The 18,427-nt window shown below is 41.4% G+C and overlaps 1 protein-coding gene, 1 non-coding gene and 1 pseudogene across 2 annotated transcripts in view; 1 reads left to right on the top strand and 2 right to left on the bottom strand.

Moving 5' to 3' along the window:
* Positions 1-386: 386 nt before the first annotated feature.
* Positions 387-493, bottom strand: LOC143645338 (U6 spliceosomal RNA). Its single transcript, XR_013157062.1, has one exon. It is a non-coding gene; the product is annotated as a U6 spliceosomal RNA (small nuclear RNA).
* Positions 494-1,893: 1,400 nt separating this feature from the next.
* Positions 1,894-18,427, top strand: part of RRAS2 (RAS related 2) — a 137,171-nt gene continuing 120,637 nt past the window's right edge. Inside the window, exon 1 of the mRNA XM_077114065.1 lies at positions 1,894-1,960. Within this exon, the coding sequence (XP_076970180.1) occupies positions 1,907-1,960 (54 nt within the window). The 5' untranslated portion in view covers positions 1,894-1,906. The remainder of the gene's footprint in view (positions 1,961-18,427) is intronic.
* On the bottom strand, positions 14,834-15,491 carry LOC143643667 (large ribosomal subunit protein uL1 pseudogene; annotated as a pseudogene).

Genomic DNA, 18,427 nt, shown 5'->3' with positions numbered 1-18,427 from the left:
ACAGATACTTTTTAATCCTTTGCCCAGATTATTCTGGGATATATCAGGATATCACCCCAATCTGTACAAACCAACAAGATCTCACTTCTTCTTTAAGGTTCCAGGTAATTATGGTGTTCGGATAAACTGACCACACAAGTTAAATTAGTATATACAGAAAATATAAATTTTGCACCAAATAAACATCTCTTCCTTTGGTCTCCCACAGAAGATGAAGTTAAAATACAGTCAATATCGTCTTTTACCCTTTAGTCTGATTTACCTTAGTCCTACCCAAATCAGCTTCATTCATATCTCTAACCGAAGTCTGATCACTTTCTCAGTGTTTGTAACAGTTGCTATATGGGGTAATGCTGACTTTCATAGCTGCTGAACTCTAGCTCTGAAAAAATACAGAACGCTTCACGAATTTGTGCATCATCCTTGCACTGGTGCCATGCTAATCTTCTCTGCATCATTTCAATTTTAGTATATGTGCTGCCAAAGTGAGCACAGAACCTGTATGCTTGGTGACATTATTGAGTTGCTGAATCAAACAACCTGGGAAGCTACCATACCTCTAAAATTTCTCTTATGTATGTTTACATAATTAAAGCAAACTTCAGTTAAGGATTCAGTCATTTGCAACTGAAGCATGTACTCTGCAAATATTTGTGGAAATCAACTACTTATTAGGTGTTGAGGAAGCAGTTTTAAATACATTACTACCTTCATAGAACTTATAGTGGAAGGAGGCTAGGCATTAAACTGATTTCACAGTTAATCATAATACGGTAAATTGCTACACATTGTATTGAGAGTAGCCCATTTCCTTCTCAATAGCTCTCTTAATTGAGATTTTTCGTTTCAACTGTGCTTCTTGGAAGAAGGTAGTCTGTGCTCAGTTTTATGCTTTGCTTCTTGGCAAGTGCTTGTGGCATCCATTTGATGACTAAAGAGATATCCATAAGCTTTAAATATAAGCCTGATAGGCAGCAAAGCTGACGAGCTTCTGTGAAAATTGTGGAGCCTGAATTGCATTCTCTTTTTGGATTCATCTTTTGGATGGAAGGAATCCAATCTGTGGTTTGCCTGGGATGAGAAAAATCCCACTTCACTCACCAGCAATGCCAAAGAAATCCTGAGAAATGAGATAACTTAGAAGGGCTGGGGGCAGAGTTAAGGGTGACTTACCCCAGTGCAACCACGTTTTGAATAAATGACAAGCAAGTGTTATGTTAGTCATCAGCTAGTGGACGCTTCCTCCCCTTCTTTACTCAGAAATCACCCCACACCACCAAGACTAATAAAAAAACCCACAAACTCTATCTTTGATGAAACTAGGAGAAATTTGAAGCCAGAGAAAGCAAATGGACAAATTATCTTAAGAATGTAGAGGAAAGTAAAGCTGCTAAGGCAGATACCTCTGGTGTTTCATGCATATCACAGCAGCCCATCTCTGATTCCAGCCACAGCTCAAACTTGCAGACACTGCCAGCATCTTGCCTCAAACATGTGACATGTATATTTTCTTTTTGCCCTGAAATTTCTCTGGATATTGTGAAAGTTAGTTGGCTTAAGTGTGCATAAAAGGATATTAAGTGTAGAAAAAGAGTAAGGGTAACTCTTAAGCAAAGGGGGTCTGGATAGAGTAGATAAATGCTTCAATGTCCAGTGCTTCAAGCACACGGTTGTGCAAGGCAGGCAGTACACTTATCAGTCCCACTGCCCCAGGGACAACCTCGATGACTCACTGTTACATTTGCTGGTCCTTCTTCCTCTAATTTGCTTTTCTTTACTCCCTCACTGTTGCTTCCTGGGATCATCTCCCAAATAAGCTACCTGCACCCCAGTTCCTATTTCAGGCTTTATTTATTTGCAGTGGAAACCAAACGAAGGCAGAAGGCACTTGCAGAAGGGGACACTGATGGAAGCAAGTCAAATTGCCCTGCAGGACCCAAATAAAGCTCAGGAATCGGAGGTATGGGGTGCTTTGGAAGGCAGGGGTGAGAGCCTGCAGTGAAAACGCCAGCTCTCTGACTAAGCAAGCCACAGTGAAACCCTCTAGACAAGTCCTCTCCATACACAGATTCCAATCAACATTTTAGTACTACATTCTCTTCTTCCTCTAGAAGAATGTCAATTTTTAAACAATCTCAAACCCATTGAAAAGTTACAAGTTTAGTACTAAGAATATTTCCTCCAGAACTATTTGAGAATAATGTACCAACAGGATAATCCATCATCCCTGAGCATTTTGCCTAAAAAGAACCTTCTCCTACATAAACACAATGCAATCATCAAAATTAGGAGATTGACATTAACAGGTTAAAACCATCCAATCTATAAGCTCCATTCAAGTTTCACCAATTGTCCTTATAAGGTCTTTTATAGCAAAGGAATCCAATTTAGAATCACATGTTGCATTTAGTTGTCATGTATCTTTAGTCTCTTTCACTCTGACACAGTTCTTCAGTCTTTCCTTCACTTTCATGATCTCGACGCATTTGAAGATTACATTTTCATTATTTTATAGAATGTCCCTAATTTAGTTTTGTCTGATGTTTCCTCATGATTAGATACAGTTGTGCATTTTTTTAATTTCCTGCTGCTTAAACAAATACCATGCAATAGGTTGGCTTAAGCAGCAGGGATTTACTGGTTCACGATTTTGAGGCTAGGAGAAGTCCAAAATCAGGGCATCAACAAGGATTGATGCTTTGTCCCAGAAGACTGTGATGTTCTGGGTCCCAGGCCAAGAACATGTCTAAACTGGATATACAACTCAATTGACCACAGCGTCTTTGACAAGAATGTATCACAGAAATGTTGATGTGTTCTTCTCCTTGCATCCTATCAAGTGGTGCATGACTGCAATTTGTCTCATTACTAATGATGCTTGCTTTGATTGCATGATTAAAGTTGTGTCTTCAGGTCTCTCCACTGAAAAGTTTATTGATTTCCCTTTATAATTAATATGTAGTTTGTGAGGAGAGATTTTGAAACCATGTAAATATTCTGTTCCTTATCAAGCTCTCAGTTTATTCATTTATTTCTTTATATCAGTATGTACTCATGGTTTCTGTGGCATAGATTCCATTTTATTTTGATGGGCAATTTGTTCCAGATTTGACCAGTAGGAGTTCCCTCAAGCTCGTATCTGTGTCCTTTTGATATGTCCCCATCATTTTGAGTTTCTCTGGCATAAAAAGATGTTTTAGAATCATCTTGTACTTTTCCTGACTAAGCCCTGGAATGAGCCACTTTTCTAAAGATCCCTGGTTTCTTTCAGTGGAGAATGGTTTTTAGAAACTAAGAGTGGAGTGCTAGGTGTGCTCACTGTGTGTGGGATATAACTGCTTCCAGACCCTAAGAATGGGCAGACTAGGGAATATATATATACATATGTCTGGACGTGGTAGTGTGTATATATACCCACACGATATTATATATATATATATATAATATATATTTATTTATTTATTTCTACATCCACCTATATATCAATAGTCATTAGTTTCCACCAATATCTCAATTTCTAATTCATTACTGCAGAGTACATTCTAGTCTTCTTTTTTTCATTTGTAACTCTAATCTCTGACAATGAGAAACCTTATGGATATCTAGTTGAGTGAAAAAAGAAAGTTATAAAATAGTATGTACACTATAAGTATTCCCTTCTTTAAAATCAATATATGCATTGGAAAAAAATCTAGAAGAATATATATCAAAGTTGCAACATTGTGTTTTTACAGAGAATGAGATTGTGGGGGCTTTGTACTTTCTGTATTACATCTATATTTATGGTATTTAAATTTTTTTTGCTAAGAGCAGGAATTATTTTTTTAACAGGATGTTGATGGTTCTTTTCCTGTTGCCCTTCAACTGACACCACGGCCCATAGCTGAAACAATAAAAACTAAATTACTCACCCTTTAAAAAGAACAGACGACCTCCCCCACCCTCACCCCCTGCCCTTCAATCTTCCCCTGAATTTACAAACAGGCTGAAAACTGGTCCAGCTGCAGGAGATTTCTCAAGGGTAACTGGTCTTGTCGAAACTGTAACATTTCTTCACCGCCAGTCAGAGCTTTCTTCTCTACCTGAAGCCAAATCCTGAGGTGGAGGGTGAGCTCCAAAAGAATCACTGGTAGGAGTTAGGGCCGTCTGCAAGAAGGGGAGACCAGCATTCGATTTCCCAGCTAGACATCGGCTTAGACAGTAGATTACTGAACTATCTCCAGTGTCTGAGCAGAAGAGGAGAACATTGGGAGGAGAAGGCAGGCCAGAGAGAGGTGGGTCAGTGGAATAGCTCACATATCCATTGCTTGGAGCTGAAAATTTCTGAGTTCTCTAAGGGTCACAGAGAGGATGGAGCTTTAGGCTTCTGGTTGTTCTCCTACCCAAGAGGGGGCTACCTGCCAAGCAGGAGACCCAGCAGTAAGAAGTTATTAAATATACTCAGGGTTGGAATTTCAGGTATTTGTATGACATCTGAGACTCAGAGTTAGAGCTCTGAAGCTATGAAAGTCAGCATTACCTCACACAGCAACTGTGTAAAAAGTTGAAAAAGTTATCAGACTTCAACTTGAGATAAGAATGAAGCTGATGTGGATAGGACTAACGTAAATCAGGATACTGGGTAAAAGATGATGTGGTCTATATCTTAAAACTTCAATTCTCATGTAAGACCAAAGGAAGAGATGTTTATTTGGTGCAAAATTTACATTTTGGGTAGTGCATTATCTAATTTAACTTGTATAATCAGTTTATTTGAACACCATACATAGAATCTTGAATAGGGCTTGAGATTTTGTTGGTTTGTCCAGGTTAGTGTGATGTCCTGATATATCCCAGAGCAATCTGGGCAGTGAATAAAGAAGTATTTGTAAAGTCCCCTTGGGGGGTGGTGGAGAAAGGAAATTTGGAGAATTCCTGATATTCTCATAAGCAGTGGGGACAAACAAATCAATAAACTGAACCCTCGATTTTGGGGTTTGCCCCTATGAAACTTATTCCTGCAAAGAAATAGGCTAAGCTTACTAAAAATTGGCCTAGGAGTCACCACCAGAGAACCCCTTTTGCTGCTCAGATGTAGCCTCTCTCACTACGCCAACTCTGCACGTGAACTCACTACCCTCCTCACTACGTGGAACATGACTCCCAGGGGTGTAAATCTCCCTGGCAACATGGGACAGAACTCCCAGGATGAGCCAGGACCCAGCATCATGGGACTGAGGAAATCTTCTTGACCAAAAGGAGGAATAGAGAAATGAGTCAAACTAAAGTTTCAGTGGTTGAGAGATTTCAAACAGAGTTGAGAAATTATCCTGAGATTACTCTTATGCATTATGTTGATATCCCTTTTTAGTTAATGGCATATTAGAGTGGTTAAAGGGAAGTACCTGAAACTGTTGAACTGTATTCCAGTAGCCATGATTCGTGAAGATGATTGTATAACTATATAGCTCTTACAATGTGACATGTGATTGTGGAAATGTTGTGGCTGACGCTTCCTTTATCCAGGGTATGGACAAATAAGTTAAAAAAATAAGCACAAAAAATAAATAAATAGTGGGGGAAGGATAAGGACTTAAAAATTGGGTAGATTGCAATACTAGTGGTCAATGAAAGGGAGGGTTAAAGGGTATAGGATATATGGGTTTTTTCTTTTCATTTCTTTTCCTGGAGTGATGCAAATGTTCTAAAAATGATCATGGTGAGTATACACAACTATGTGATGATATTTTGAGTCACTGATTTTGTACTTTGGATGGGCCATACGGTACGTGAAGATAGCTCATTAAAAATATTTTTATTAAAAAATATATTCAGGATGATATTCAAAATAATGACAGCTGGATGACACAGTTACTGCTTAATCAGAATTTATATAACATAAGCAACTTTTACAGCAGTACTCTGAATATCATCCTGATATTCCTCTGTAGCAGTACTGAGGGATTGTAGGGGAGCAGAGCTAGAGACCCATTCATCCCTCATGGCAGATGTGCTCATATTTTCTTTCTTTCTTTTCTTTTTTTGTCTGCTGTGTGGCGGGGGTCACATTTCAGTCTTTTTCCATGTGAGTATCCCGTTATTGCAGTATCACTTGTTGAATTTTTTGTTTTTGTTGTTCGTTTTTTTCTTTTGTTTGTCTTTGGGAAGTACATGGGCTGGGAATTGAACCTGGGTCTCCCACATGGCACATGAGAATTCTACCACTGAACTACCCTTGCACTCCCCTATGTGCTCCTCATTTTTATCCACTTGCCCCTCCAGCTCCATTCTCCACCCTTCCTAGTCCTGCTCTGTGCCCTGAGAGGTTTACTTCTATGCACTGTATCATGAGGCTCCCTTGCTCTCTGACTTCCCATGCATTTGAGCCGTAGGAAACACTGGCAGATCAGAGGATGGGAGGATAGAAAGGTATTTATTACCCACTTCTTGTCCCCCATTCCCTCCCTTGTCAGACTATGGTTTTACAGTGTCTGCATTCATGGTCTTATGGCCGCCGCCTTCGCCTTCGGGTGGTCCCTTTACCATATCACATCTCTCCATGAGTTTAATTACTTCCTCCCCTTGCCCCTTCCAGCCTAGAAGTGGTAAAGGCCCCCCACTAACTTTCTTAAGGTGCTTTGGCAATTGGTGCCCTTAATCTGTTCTATTCCTTGGTGTACAGTCTCTTCAGTGACTCTCTTGCATGTGGCATCTGTTCCCTACCTAGACTCTGACTGATACATCAGATAACTCTGTAGTGGGGAGGTTTCTCCAAGTTCCTCGATAAGCTCTCCTATGGGTTCAACAGGGAGCCCACTATTGGAAATCTGCTCTGAAGAGGTCATCAGTGACCAGCCACTGTCAGTCAGAGAAAAAGAAGCAACAACAACAGGCAGAGGAAGGCCAGTCCAATTGGGATACTTGTCTTTTTCTTTCTTTCCCACCCTAATGAACTACAGAAGCTAGGCTTAAAGAGGGTAAGAGGGCTTTGGAGTCTCTGATAAGGCTCACAATATCCCTCTCACTGCTTGGGCTCTAAACAAACTGAGAAATCAGACAAAAAATAACATAGATAGATGGTGTGCTGGTTTGAAAGGATGTATGTCCCTTAGAAAAGCCATGTTTTAATCTAAATCGCATTTCATAAAGGCAGAATAATCCCTATTCAATACTGTATGTTTGAATCTGTAATCAGATCATCTCCCTGGAGATGTGATTTAATCAAGAGTGGTTGTTAAATTGAATTAGGTGACGACATGTCTCCACCCATTTGGGCGGATCTTGATAAGTTTCTGGAGTCCTATAAATGAAACATTTTGGAGAAAGAGGGAGATTCGGAGAGAGCAGAGAATGCTGTAGCACCCTGAAGCAGAGAGTCTATGAGCCAGCAACCTTTAGAGATGAAGAAGGAAAATGCCTCCCGGGGAGCTTCATGAAACAGAAACCAGGAGAGAAAGCTAGCAGATGACACCGTGTTCGCCATGTGCCCTTCCAGATGAGAGAGAAAACCTGACTGTGTTCGCCATGTGCCTTCTCACTTGGGAGAGAAACCCTGAACTTCATCGGCCTTCTTGAACTGAGGAATCTTTCCTTGGATGGATGCCTTTGATTGGACATTTCTATAGACTTGTTGTAATTGGGACATTTTCTCAGCCTTAGAACTGTAAACTAGCAACTTATTAAATTCCCCTTTTTAAAAAGCCACTCTGTTTCTGGTATATTGCCTTCCGGCAGCTAGCAAACTAGAACAGATGGTGACCAAAATATCATCTTTTTTAGATAAAGGCTAAATAGGGGCATACAGCTTAAAGTAAGAGTCAAATAAGTCTGCTAAAGTGAACTCCAAAATTAGGGAGACTCCACCATCCAGTAAGGTTAGCCCTGGACCCTGGCAGCCTCCTGACATAGGGCCTTGCTCAGAAAAGTAGGAGGGGGAGAACTCTAGCTTTATGGGGGCAGGATCTATCAAAAGGGCAAAAAAGAAAACAAAAGGAGGCTCTGAATCAAACATATCCAGCCTTTCCCCAAATTTATGAATCAAATAAGTCACGCTACTTTTGTGAACAGAATAAATAAATGGAGACTGTGACACTAATTGAACTCTGTCATTTTGAAAGGCAACATCACTATTGAGGGAAAAAGTCTTCCTTTTATTACAGGGTAGAGTTGCCTTAGAACTAGATTTATTTCACCCTCTCCATCTACTTTAAGCCATGAGGGCCTCAATGTAAGCCTAAGGATGGGGCAGGGGCAGAGATGAGATTGACTCTGAATTTAAGATTAAATCCTTTTAATTCCAAACGGATCTTAGACCTAAATGTAAAACACAGGAATAAATCTTTGTGAGCTTGGATTAGCAAAGGATCCTTAGATACAATACCAAAGGAAAAGCGACAAAAGAAGGAATAGATAAGGACTCTTAGATACAATACCAAAACAAAAAGGATTCCTAGGCAAAGGATCCTTAGATACAATACCAAAAGAAAAGAGACAAAAGAAGCAATAGATAAATTGGGGCTCATCGAAAGTTACAACTTTTATGCTTCCAAGATTATCATCAAGAAAGTGAAAAGGCAACCCACAGAATGGGAGATTCTCATTCCAAATCATATATCTGATACCGGGACTTGAATTCCACAGTATATAAGGAAGGCTTACAGCTCAATAATTAAAAGACAACCCAATTTAAAAACGGGCAAAGGATCTGAATAGACATTTCTCCAAAGAAGATATACAGAAGGCCAATACGCACATGAAAAGATGTTCAACATCATTAGCTATCACGTAAATGCAAGTCAAAACCACAATGTGTAACTATAGAGCTTTTAAAGTGTGTCTGTGTGATTGTGAAAAGCTTGTTACTGACACTCTCTTTATCCAGCGTATGGACAAATGAGTAAGAAAAAAAAGACAAAAAATAAACAGTAAGGGGAGATGGGAGATATAGAATGTTTTGGGTCCTCTTTTTTACCTTTATTTTTATTAAAAATTTTTTTGAATAATGAAAATGTTCAAAAACCTATTGTGATGATGAATGCACAGCTATATTACTGTGACCCACTAATTGTATGTACACTTTGGATGATTGTATGTATGTGAATATATAATATATCTCAATTTTTAAAACAAGGAAGCCAAAAAAAAAAAAGACCCCACAATGTCACAATATGATACCACTTCTCACCCAACAGGATGGCTCAAATTAAAAAGACAGTTAATAACAACTGTTGATGAGGATATAGAGAAACTGAATTTCTCATATGCTCCTGACAGGAATATAAAATGGAGCAGCCACTTTGGAATACAGTTTGGCAGTTTTCAAAAGGTTAAATATAGAGTTACCATATGATTCAACAATACTACCCCTGGTTATTTACCTAAAAGAAATGAAAGCACACCTTCACATTCAAACTTGTACACAAATGTTTATAGCAGCATTATTCATAATCGTCAGAAAATGGAAACAGCTCAAATGTTCATCAACTGATGAATGTATAAATAAAATGTGGCTTATCCATACAATGGCATATTATTTGGTAATAAAAAAGCTTGAAAAGTTGAGATATGTTATAACATGACTGAATCTTATTGAAAGCATACAACACAGTAAATGAGCAAGCAAATATTTGCAGAGTATAAAGTTTTGCTTCCAAGATATGTGCGCTGAAGGCTGCAGAACAGATGAAGACCGGAGGTAAAGAATCAGTGGAGGCTTTAAAGAGTTGATGATGTTTGGGGTAAGTTTTGAAGGAGAAGAGGCTAAATGATAAAGATGGAAGAAGAGCATTTCTGGTAAAGTAAAAAGCATGTGCCGTGTGGTGACTGCAAAGACAAATAGAAAAATCAATTCAAGAAATATTTACCAAGTACCTACTATCTACTACACATAGTGGTAGGTGCTGGTCTTCTGGAATGAAAAAGATTCAGAGAAGAGCTCTTGGACCAACTAGTCAATGATGGGGATGAATAATAGAATGATGCAGCAGAAACATGGCTTCCAGGAGATATTCCTGGGGTAGGGCAGGCAGTTTCTATAGAAAAGGTGCTGGACCAATACTCAATATGTGTCCTTCTGAACCTGTGAAGGTAAGAGCTGTGTGTTCTAGACTCTGTTGGGATCTGGGCACTGCTGGCAGTTTTTCCTTGGTCTCCTCCAGGTTATATGCCTTTGATCCTCCCAAGATGAGTCCTCTACTTTTTGTCCACTGTGATGGACACTGAGTGATTGGCCAGGGAAAAGGGCATTCTGAGTCTGAAGGAGGCAGAAAGGGTGAGGATGCGGCCCCCCTAAAAGTTTGTGTCTGGCGTGAGGACAATTGGGCTGGCCCCAAAGGAGGCAGGGCTGTTTTGGAGATAGGGAAGATGTGGAAGACAAATGTCTGGGTATAAATGGCTTCTTGCTAGCCAGCTCTTGACTCTGCTTCAAAGTCATTTCCATGAAATTGCCACCCCAAAGCGCTAATAAGGTGCTTCCAAAGACAGCTGGTGTTTTGCATAATTCCCAGAAGGCCAGGATTAAGTGGAAACCATGATTGATTTTCCCTTGTATCGTCCAAAAACAATAAGGTCCTGTGGATGAATGTCATTGTGGGAGGAGTGGCTGGGGGACACCTGGTAGCTCCCCTCCCCCTTCTGAGGAGCCAGCACCAAGGGCCCTCTGGAGTGTGCCCTGGGGGAGGAGAGGACTCTAGCTTTTGGAGTTTTGCCCCCCAGTTGGCTTTTTATCTGGTTTAGGCAGGGTAACGATAGCAAGTTTCTGGATCTGGGCTCCTCCCTTTAGCCTACAAACATATTCATTCCACATTTATTGACTCCTCCCTCACTGGCCTCCAGTTGTTCCAGTCTCTCTCTCTACTCCTCTTCACAATCAGACTTCCAGAAACAGTTCTCTGCATCCACGGTCTCACCTCAACAGCTCTCATCAGTCATTAATATCAAAGCCATTCCTTTATCTTTCTTGTGTCTCCTGTCATTTAACACTCTGGTCCATTCTCTTTTGAAATACTCTTCCCTTGGCTTCTAGAATGCCACTCTCTCTCCTTTTTCTTTCTACCTCTCTGATTTCTCTGAATTTATCTTTTTTTTTCCCACTGGATTCTCTTCCACAGCCCATTCCTTAAATGCTGCTCACCCAGAGTTCTGTCTTTGGCGCCCTTCCCTGCTTGTTCTGAGTGATCTCATTCATTCCTTTGGCTTTAACCAATCCCTCACATGCTGACAACTCCCAGTTGCCTATCATATTCCTGAGCTTCCAGCCTTATATTGTCCTCCTACTCGGATGTACTGTGGTCTCTCAACTCAGTATTTAAACTATCGAATCAAACATCAAGTTCTTCAAATTTGCTCTTGTGATGTTCTCCAGTTCAGTTTGTGACAAGACTCTTTCTCAGATACAAGAACTAGACACTTAATTCTAGCCAAGCAATCCCTGAGTCTATTGCCAATGACAACATCTCCATTCCTTTCATTGTGCCTCCCTAACCCCCACCCCCAATTCTCATAATCACTACCTTAATTCAGACCTCATCATCTCTCGTATGGATTTGGCAACAGTCTGCTTACAGGTCTCCCCATTTCTCAACTTCCCTTACTTCATTTCATCCTCCATATTATACTCTAGTTGATCTACTGGAAACAGCAATCTATGACTCCATCACTTGATTTAAAATTGTTTTACGACTCCCCATTTCCTTCAGGATAAAATCCAAATATTTGACCCCGAATCCATGATGAAGATATGACTCTGGTCCCTGGTTCTGACTAAAGGGACCTTTTAGGAAGTTGCCAGGGAAGGGATTGGGAGTGGTTTTCCTCTAACAAAAAGCATTGAATAGGAGCAGATGCCCCTCTTCTTTGGCAACGAAATGTCTGACACCTGGAAATGCTTTGGCCATCTTTTCTTTCTTTCTTTCTGCACGTCTTTATTACTCATCTACCCAAACACTGGATAAAGGGGGTGTCAGTAACAAGGTTTACTATCACATGAAATTGTACATCATTATCACAGATCAACACTACTGGATTATAGTTCAACGATTTCAGATATTTCCTTCCGGCTATTTTAATACACTAGAAACTAAAAAGAACTAACTATATAGTGAGTCAGTAGTTATAATTTGTTAACTCTTTACTTCTAAGTTTCAACTCCTCCCTCTCATCTGATCATTCTCTCAATCTTCAGGGATATCTGGGCAATGACCATTCTAACATCTTTGTGTTGAAAAGGGGTATCAATATTATGGGTAGAGGAATAAAACTGGTGGATATTCTTAGAGAGACAGGTACCTCTGGGTTTCAGCGCTTATCAGGCATAGGAGTCATCTGGAGGCTTTAAGTTTCTGAAATAATAAACTTAATAGGTAAAATTTTATAGAGTCTTAGATAGACTCCAGGATATTTTCGTGAGCACTTTTGGCTGGGGCTTGGCATACTGTAGAACTTGAAATATCTGGTTGACGTTAGCACGAATAACCTCCAGAATGACCTCTCAATTCTATTTGAAATCTCTTAGCTAGGAAACTTTATTTTGTTTCATTTTTCTTCCTCCGTTTGGACAAGAAGGCATTGTCGATCCCACGATGCCAGGGTCAGGCTCATCCCTGGGGATCATGTCCCACGTAGGAGGAGGGTAGTGATTTATCTGCAGAGTTTGTTTGGTCATCTTTTAACCATGAGGGGAGATATTGCATATATGCCAAGGACAGCAGAGCAGAAAGATTGAAAGCACTTGGATCCTGATAATATCCCTGAGCCACTGAATTATTCAGTTCTGATACCTCTTACCTTATTGGGAATTATCGGGAGTATAAGATAATAAATGTCCTAATTATTTTAGCTACTTTAGTTGGATTTCCCGTTACTTGCCACTGAAATCACCGTATACTTTGACAGTAGGTTTATTATTTTTTTTAAATAGAGCTTTTATTAAAATGGAGTCTCCTATGACACTCCTAGGAAGAATTAAGGCTGAATCCCCACATAGTAATGTGCTCACATAGCAATGGGTAGCTTCTTGTGTTGTGGCATTTGGAAGAGAACTGTTGTTTTACTTTTGATTTCTTTTGACTCACTACAGCCAAAGCAGTTACTGCTACAATGGCTAGTTAAATGCATTCCCAAATTCAGCCTCCTGCTTAGGCAAATACGAACTTCTCCATCACTCAGAACCATATCCAGCCTGTTTTAGTCCTTAGGTCAGTTCAAGGAATATAATAATCGCTAGTCAGCTACATTCTCTGTGGAGAGCTGGGTGTCACAGCTCATCTCTGTTGAAACATCTTGTTATGCTGGGCTGGTCGTCATGGAGACACAGCTGATGATGTGAGCATATGGCCTAGAGCCTCTGTCTCTTCCCTTCCCAGTGAAGGGAGAGGAGCTGGTACTTGAGAACAACATGACAATGTCCCGTATTATCTGTTGTTCTTGTCGAATGAAGGAGGAGAATAGATTGCTGTGGAGAGGGCTGACTTGGGGGTGTGTGAGGCATTAGAACTTAGAGAATTCTGATTCCTCTGTGAACAGTCATTGAGTAAGGCTTGAGCACCTAAAATGTGTGCAGATGGACCTGTGCAGGGTGGAGGAGGGGTGAGGAGGAGGGAACGGAACAAACATGACATACATACTCACTGCATGCCAGACACTGAATTAAGAAGAAGAAGAATTTTCATTTTTGAGCAAATGATAAGTGCCAGGCTCTTTACATCATTATCTCATTCAATCCATACAATGATCTTAGGAGGCTAATTCCATTGATCTTGCAATTTTTTCAGAGAAAACTCAGTTAAATAATTGTCCACAGATATGTGGCTAGAAAGTGTTGTAAGCCCAGGCTTGAACTCAGGTTTGTCTTCCTTAAAAATATCTGCTGAAACCTATGCCATAATGTCTCTCTACTATGTTGAATGCTTTATTTTTATTTTATTATATTATTATTATTATTATTTTTGCATGGGCAGGCACAGGAAATCAAACGTGGGTTTCCGGCATGGCAGGTGAGAATTTTGCCACGGAGCCACTGTCGCACCACCCTGAATGCTTTAGATATATCATTTTGTTCAAATACATTGTATTGATGGTAGACTTCACACCAACCTTATAAGATATAGTGCAAGGTGCTTGTCTGCAACATCCCCACATAGACAAGAGTCTTTTGAACTGCTAATTATAATAAACATAATTATCAAGATAGTTCTGTGAGTTAGAAAGCATTATTTCCATTTTACAGATGAGGAATCTTATACTCAGAGATAAGTACTTACTCAAGGTCAGTTGAGGGGTGGTAAAGGGCAGACTGAAATGAATGGGTGTCATTCCAAAGCCTGTGTTTTATCTACTCCCTACTCTGCTTCAGGATCGGGCGGGCCACCTCTCCCAGGTGTCCACTGTGGCTTTAGTTACCTTATGGACTTGACTCCCAAGTCCAATGCTCTTTGACTGAGAGGCCCATCTATTCAACTGCTTACTCAATCTCACAGGTAAACTTAGTCTGCCCAAACCAAACTTACCAAGCCAACAACCATGACTAAAAAAACCTAATATGCCCAAAGTTAAATTAAATATATTCTTTCCCCAAAACTCTCCTCTTCTAGTCACAAATCTCAGTAAATGACACATCATTCATCCCATTGTTCATTTCAAAAACATGGAGATCATCTTTAACATCACCCTTTCCTTCCATTTTTTTACATCTACTCCGTCACTGAATCCTGATGGTTTTATCCCCCTTGATCTAGTCTCCCCATTACCCTAACTCAAACATTACCATCTTTTGTCTGGATTATTGCAAGGGCCTCCTAACAAACCTCCATGCCTCCACTTTTTTTTTTGGTGGCCCTAGGGTTTATTGAATTGTGCATTAGTACAGGTGCTGGGGCTTGCCCATGGTGCTCTTGATATATAAAGCCTGGGCATTCTGCCAATTCATTTCGAGCAGTGATACCAGGAAGCTGACAGCCAGGTGGATGCTGTACACAAATTCATTGTCTGTCACCTTCACGTGGCCAACAGCCACAGCTAGACACCTAGACACAGCACCTTCTTCATCTGGAACTTGCTTGTGGACTTCACCTCATCAACTCTGGCCATGTTCTCATTGTGGTTCAGCAGGGAAGGGACCTGCCAGACTTATTCAGGCCTGGGTGCAGGGTTCATGGAATCTGTTTGATCAGGGACTCCGAGACCAAAAAGGCCTCATACTTCTTGGCCAATTTCTTGACCAGCTTCTTAATTTTGTTGAGCTTCCTCAGCTTGTCGATGTCTGTATGGGGGATATCCACAGCCTCGGCCTCAGGACGGTGCTGCTGGTCCCCCAGGACACACACAAAGTACTTGGGTTAGGGAGCAGACTTAAGCCTGATGGTGGTGGAGAAATGTGTGTCCTTCTGAGGGTCATAGTTCTTCAAGCTGATCTGCAGCTTGACCATGGCCAAAACCTGCTGGTGCTCGCGCTCGTTCCCATGCAGGGCTTCCCGCACTGCCTCGTAGAGGGCGTCGTGAGACACTTGGCTGCTCATGGTCCTTAGCGCCGCAGTAACGGGAAAAGAGCCACGCCTCCACTTTCATGTCCTTCTGATCCAATATTCACACTACAACACAAATCACTCTTTTGCTTAAATGATTTTCTATTGCTCTCTGGAGATTGTCCGAAATCTTTAACATGGCTTATAAGTCTTGTTATGATCTTGTTCCAACCCACCTCTTGGCAGGCTTCGGTCTGGGCAGCCCAAAGACCAAAGGACCCCTGAGGCACAGTGTTAGACAAGAATTTTATTAGGACTTACGAACAGGAGAAGATCTTCCACAGTGGCTCCGGCCATAGAAAATGCAGGTTAGCGCTCTGCAAACGAAAGGGTGGGGAGTGCCAGAGGGTGGTTTATAAGGGTTCAGGACAAAGAAATTTCACAGGGTGTGACAACAGAGTTTCAGCTGGGTCTTGTGACACATGGATTTGAAGGTTTGTTATCAGCAGCGATCAGGCGAGGGGAGTTTCAATGCTTGTTTACAATACCATTTTGTACATTCTTTCCCCCATGAGGAGGTCTGATGACCTTTAATGTGTGTCCTGGTCATGTAGGCAGCTATGTGCAATGATCTGCTCTCAATACGGAGGGGAATCCTGGGCCCTGGGCCCCACAGATCTGTTTTGGGTTCTCATAGCATCCTCTACTTTGTAGCACCTGCTATATTTACATGATTGACCATTGAATTAATTATTTGTATGATTACCTGCTTGATAGGTCTCTGTATTGGAGTCTGAGCCCTGCATTCTAGTCCTTAAGCTGCCACTTACAGTGTTGGCTTGATTAAGAAGCAAGATTTTTGCTTTCGTGTCAGTCTTTATTGTAAATCTTTGCTTATGTGTCTGCGTCCCCACCGAACTCTGAGTTCCTTTGGGAAGAACTTGGCTAGAAACCAGGTCTGTCTGACTTCAGATCCAAAATTTCCTAATTCTTGCAACAGGACAAGAATTAAGGAAAAATAATTGTGTAGAGGAGGAAACTGAAGCTCAGAGTGGCAAAGTGACTTGCCCAACATCACACAGAGACAGAGCAGAACTCTAGCTTCCTGACTCCTAATCCAGGGTACGTACCTTCAGGTCCACGGTCTCCCAAATGGGAACAACTGGCAGAAGCCAAGAGGAGCCAGAAAGGCCGGTCCCATGTCTACCTCAGGTGTACTGGCAGAATAATTCCAGGCTCTGTGGGGTCTCTGTTCCCTCCCTCCCTCCCCTACTTGGAATGTGTATTAGGGTTTAACACCTGGTGGGTCTGCAGATTATATTTGCTGGTCCAAGGCAGCACTGCTCATTGGTTTAAGGTGAGGGTGAGGTAGGAGTGCTCTGAGATTCAGGCTATGACCTTGCAGCCCCTGAATGATTTATAACTTTTTTCTTGGGGCTCAGGTGGGGCTCTGCCAGCTCCTATAGCACCATAGGACATATTACAATCAGACATCCCCCTTAGGTGGACAAATCGTGAAAGGGAGCTACTCCAGGAACCTCCATTTTTCTGGCTGATTTAGCCTCAGGTGGGGGTGGAGGGTGGAGAATAAGGTGGGAGGGAATGGGAGGTGGGGATCCCTGGCTACCTCTCCTGCAGAATGCCTTCCTTCAGGGCACAAATGGCACCCCAGGAGCCACATTTTGCCTGATGTTCTAGCCCTGGTAACTTTCTTCCTTCTCTGGTCACTTCTCCTTATCCTGTGCAGTTTGTCCAAAACTTATTCACCACCTACTCGCTGAGATGAGGTCTGTACAACGGCTTGGGCAGCTACTATTTCAAACCCACTTCCTAAAATGTGGCTCTTCCCGCTGCTGGAGTTCATAATCTATAATCATAATCTGGAAAAAGAGACAAGGTGAGACCTCAAGGTGGTTCTGGGAAGTGACCCAAATTGTATCAGCTCAGCCCCTCTGAGAATCAGACTGGGGGACGTTAGTGGGGTGTTGTGGGCACAGGCCATGACTGTATTTTTAGCATTCTAGGGAAAATATATAACAAGCACTTAAAGAAATGATATTTTTTCCTTAAGAAACAACTTCTGTTAGACTTTTAAAGAAAAAATAGTAGCTTAAAGTAAAGGTGGCATGCATATAGATACAGTAAAACTCATGAGAGTGGTATGTAAATGATTCATATTTGGGAAATGTGGATTTAGAGAACATTCCATTTCCTCTGAGGACACTTACCCACCTAACTTTCTCCTCCTCCTGATCTTCTTTTCCAGTAAAGATAACATATCCGATCATGGTTCCTATTACACCTTCTGTGTTGTGAAACTCAGAAATAAATTACAAACCCAATCTCGGAAATTTTATCAATCGTTATATTGATAGATTTATGCTCTTCTTTGCTTTGGACTTGATTTCCTTCCTGCTTTTTTTTGGGGGGGGGGGATGCTGTGTGATGGAGGTCACATTTCATCCTTTTCCAAAAAAATATATAAAAACACTTAAAACTAGGGAACTGTTAGGACCTAAAAGTATACAACTGATGAATAAGGACAACATCAGTCTAGTCCTTCACAATTTACATAGCAGTTTTCACATATCCTGTCTCTTATCACTTCTGCCTTCATTACTAAGCCTCGTAGCCATCTGTTGGGGTAGATAGTATCATTCTCCCACAGATGGGGAAACTGAGGCAGGGAGCAGCACGATGACCTGCTCATGCTCTCAAGGTTGAGAATCAAATCTGGGTCCTCGGGCTCCAATTTCCATTCTCCTTTGGCGTCACCATAATTTATTTGTTTTTGTCTTTTACAAACAAGACGGACAGTACCCCCCCCCCCTCCCCACCGCCCACCCCGCGTGGAAATGGTGGGGGGAAGTGAAGGCCTCGAGGAATGCCAAGGGCTCCTCGGCTTGAACCACATGATCCCCGCCTGGCCTCATTACCCTGGCATTACTCACTGGCCAGCGGGCGTCGGGGGCTGGCTGCCAGGGCGCCCT

This window comes from Tamandua tetradactyla, chromosome 8 (genome assembly GCF_023851605.1).
Source record: "Tamandua tetradactyla isolate mTamTet1 chromosome 8, mTamTet1.pri, whole genome shotgun sequence".
Lineage (NCBI taxonomy): Eukaryota > Metazoa > Chordata > Mammalia > Pilosa > Myrmecophagidae > Tamandua > Tamandua tetradactyla.
This window is presented reverse-complemented; position numbering and strand designations above follow the sequence as displayed.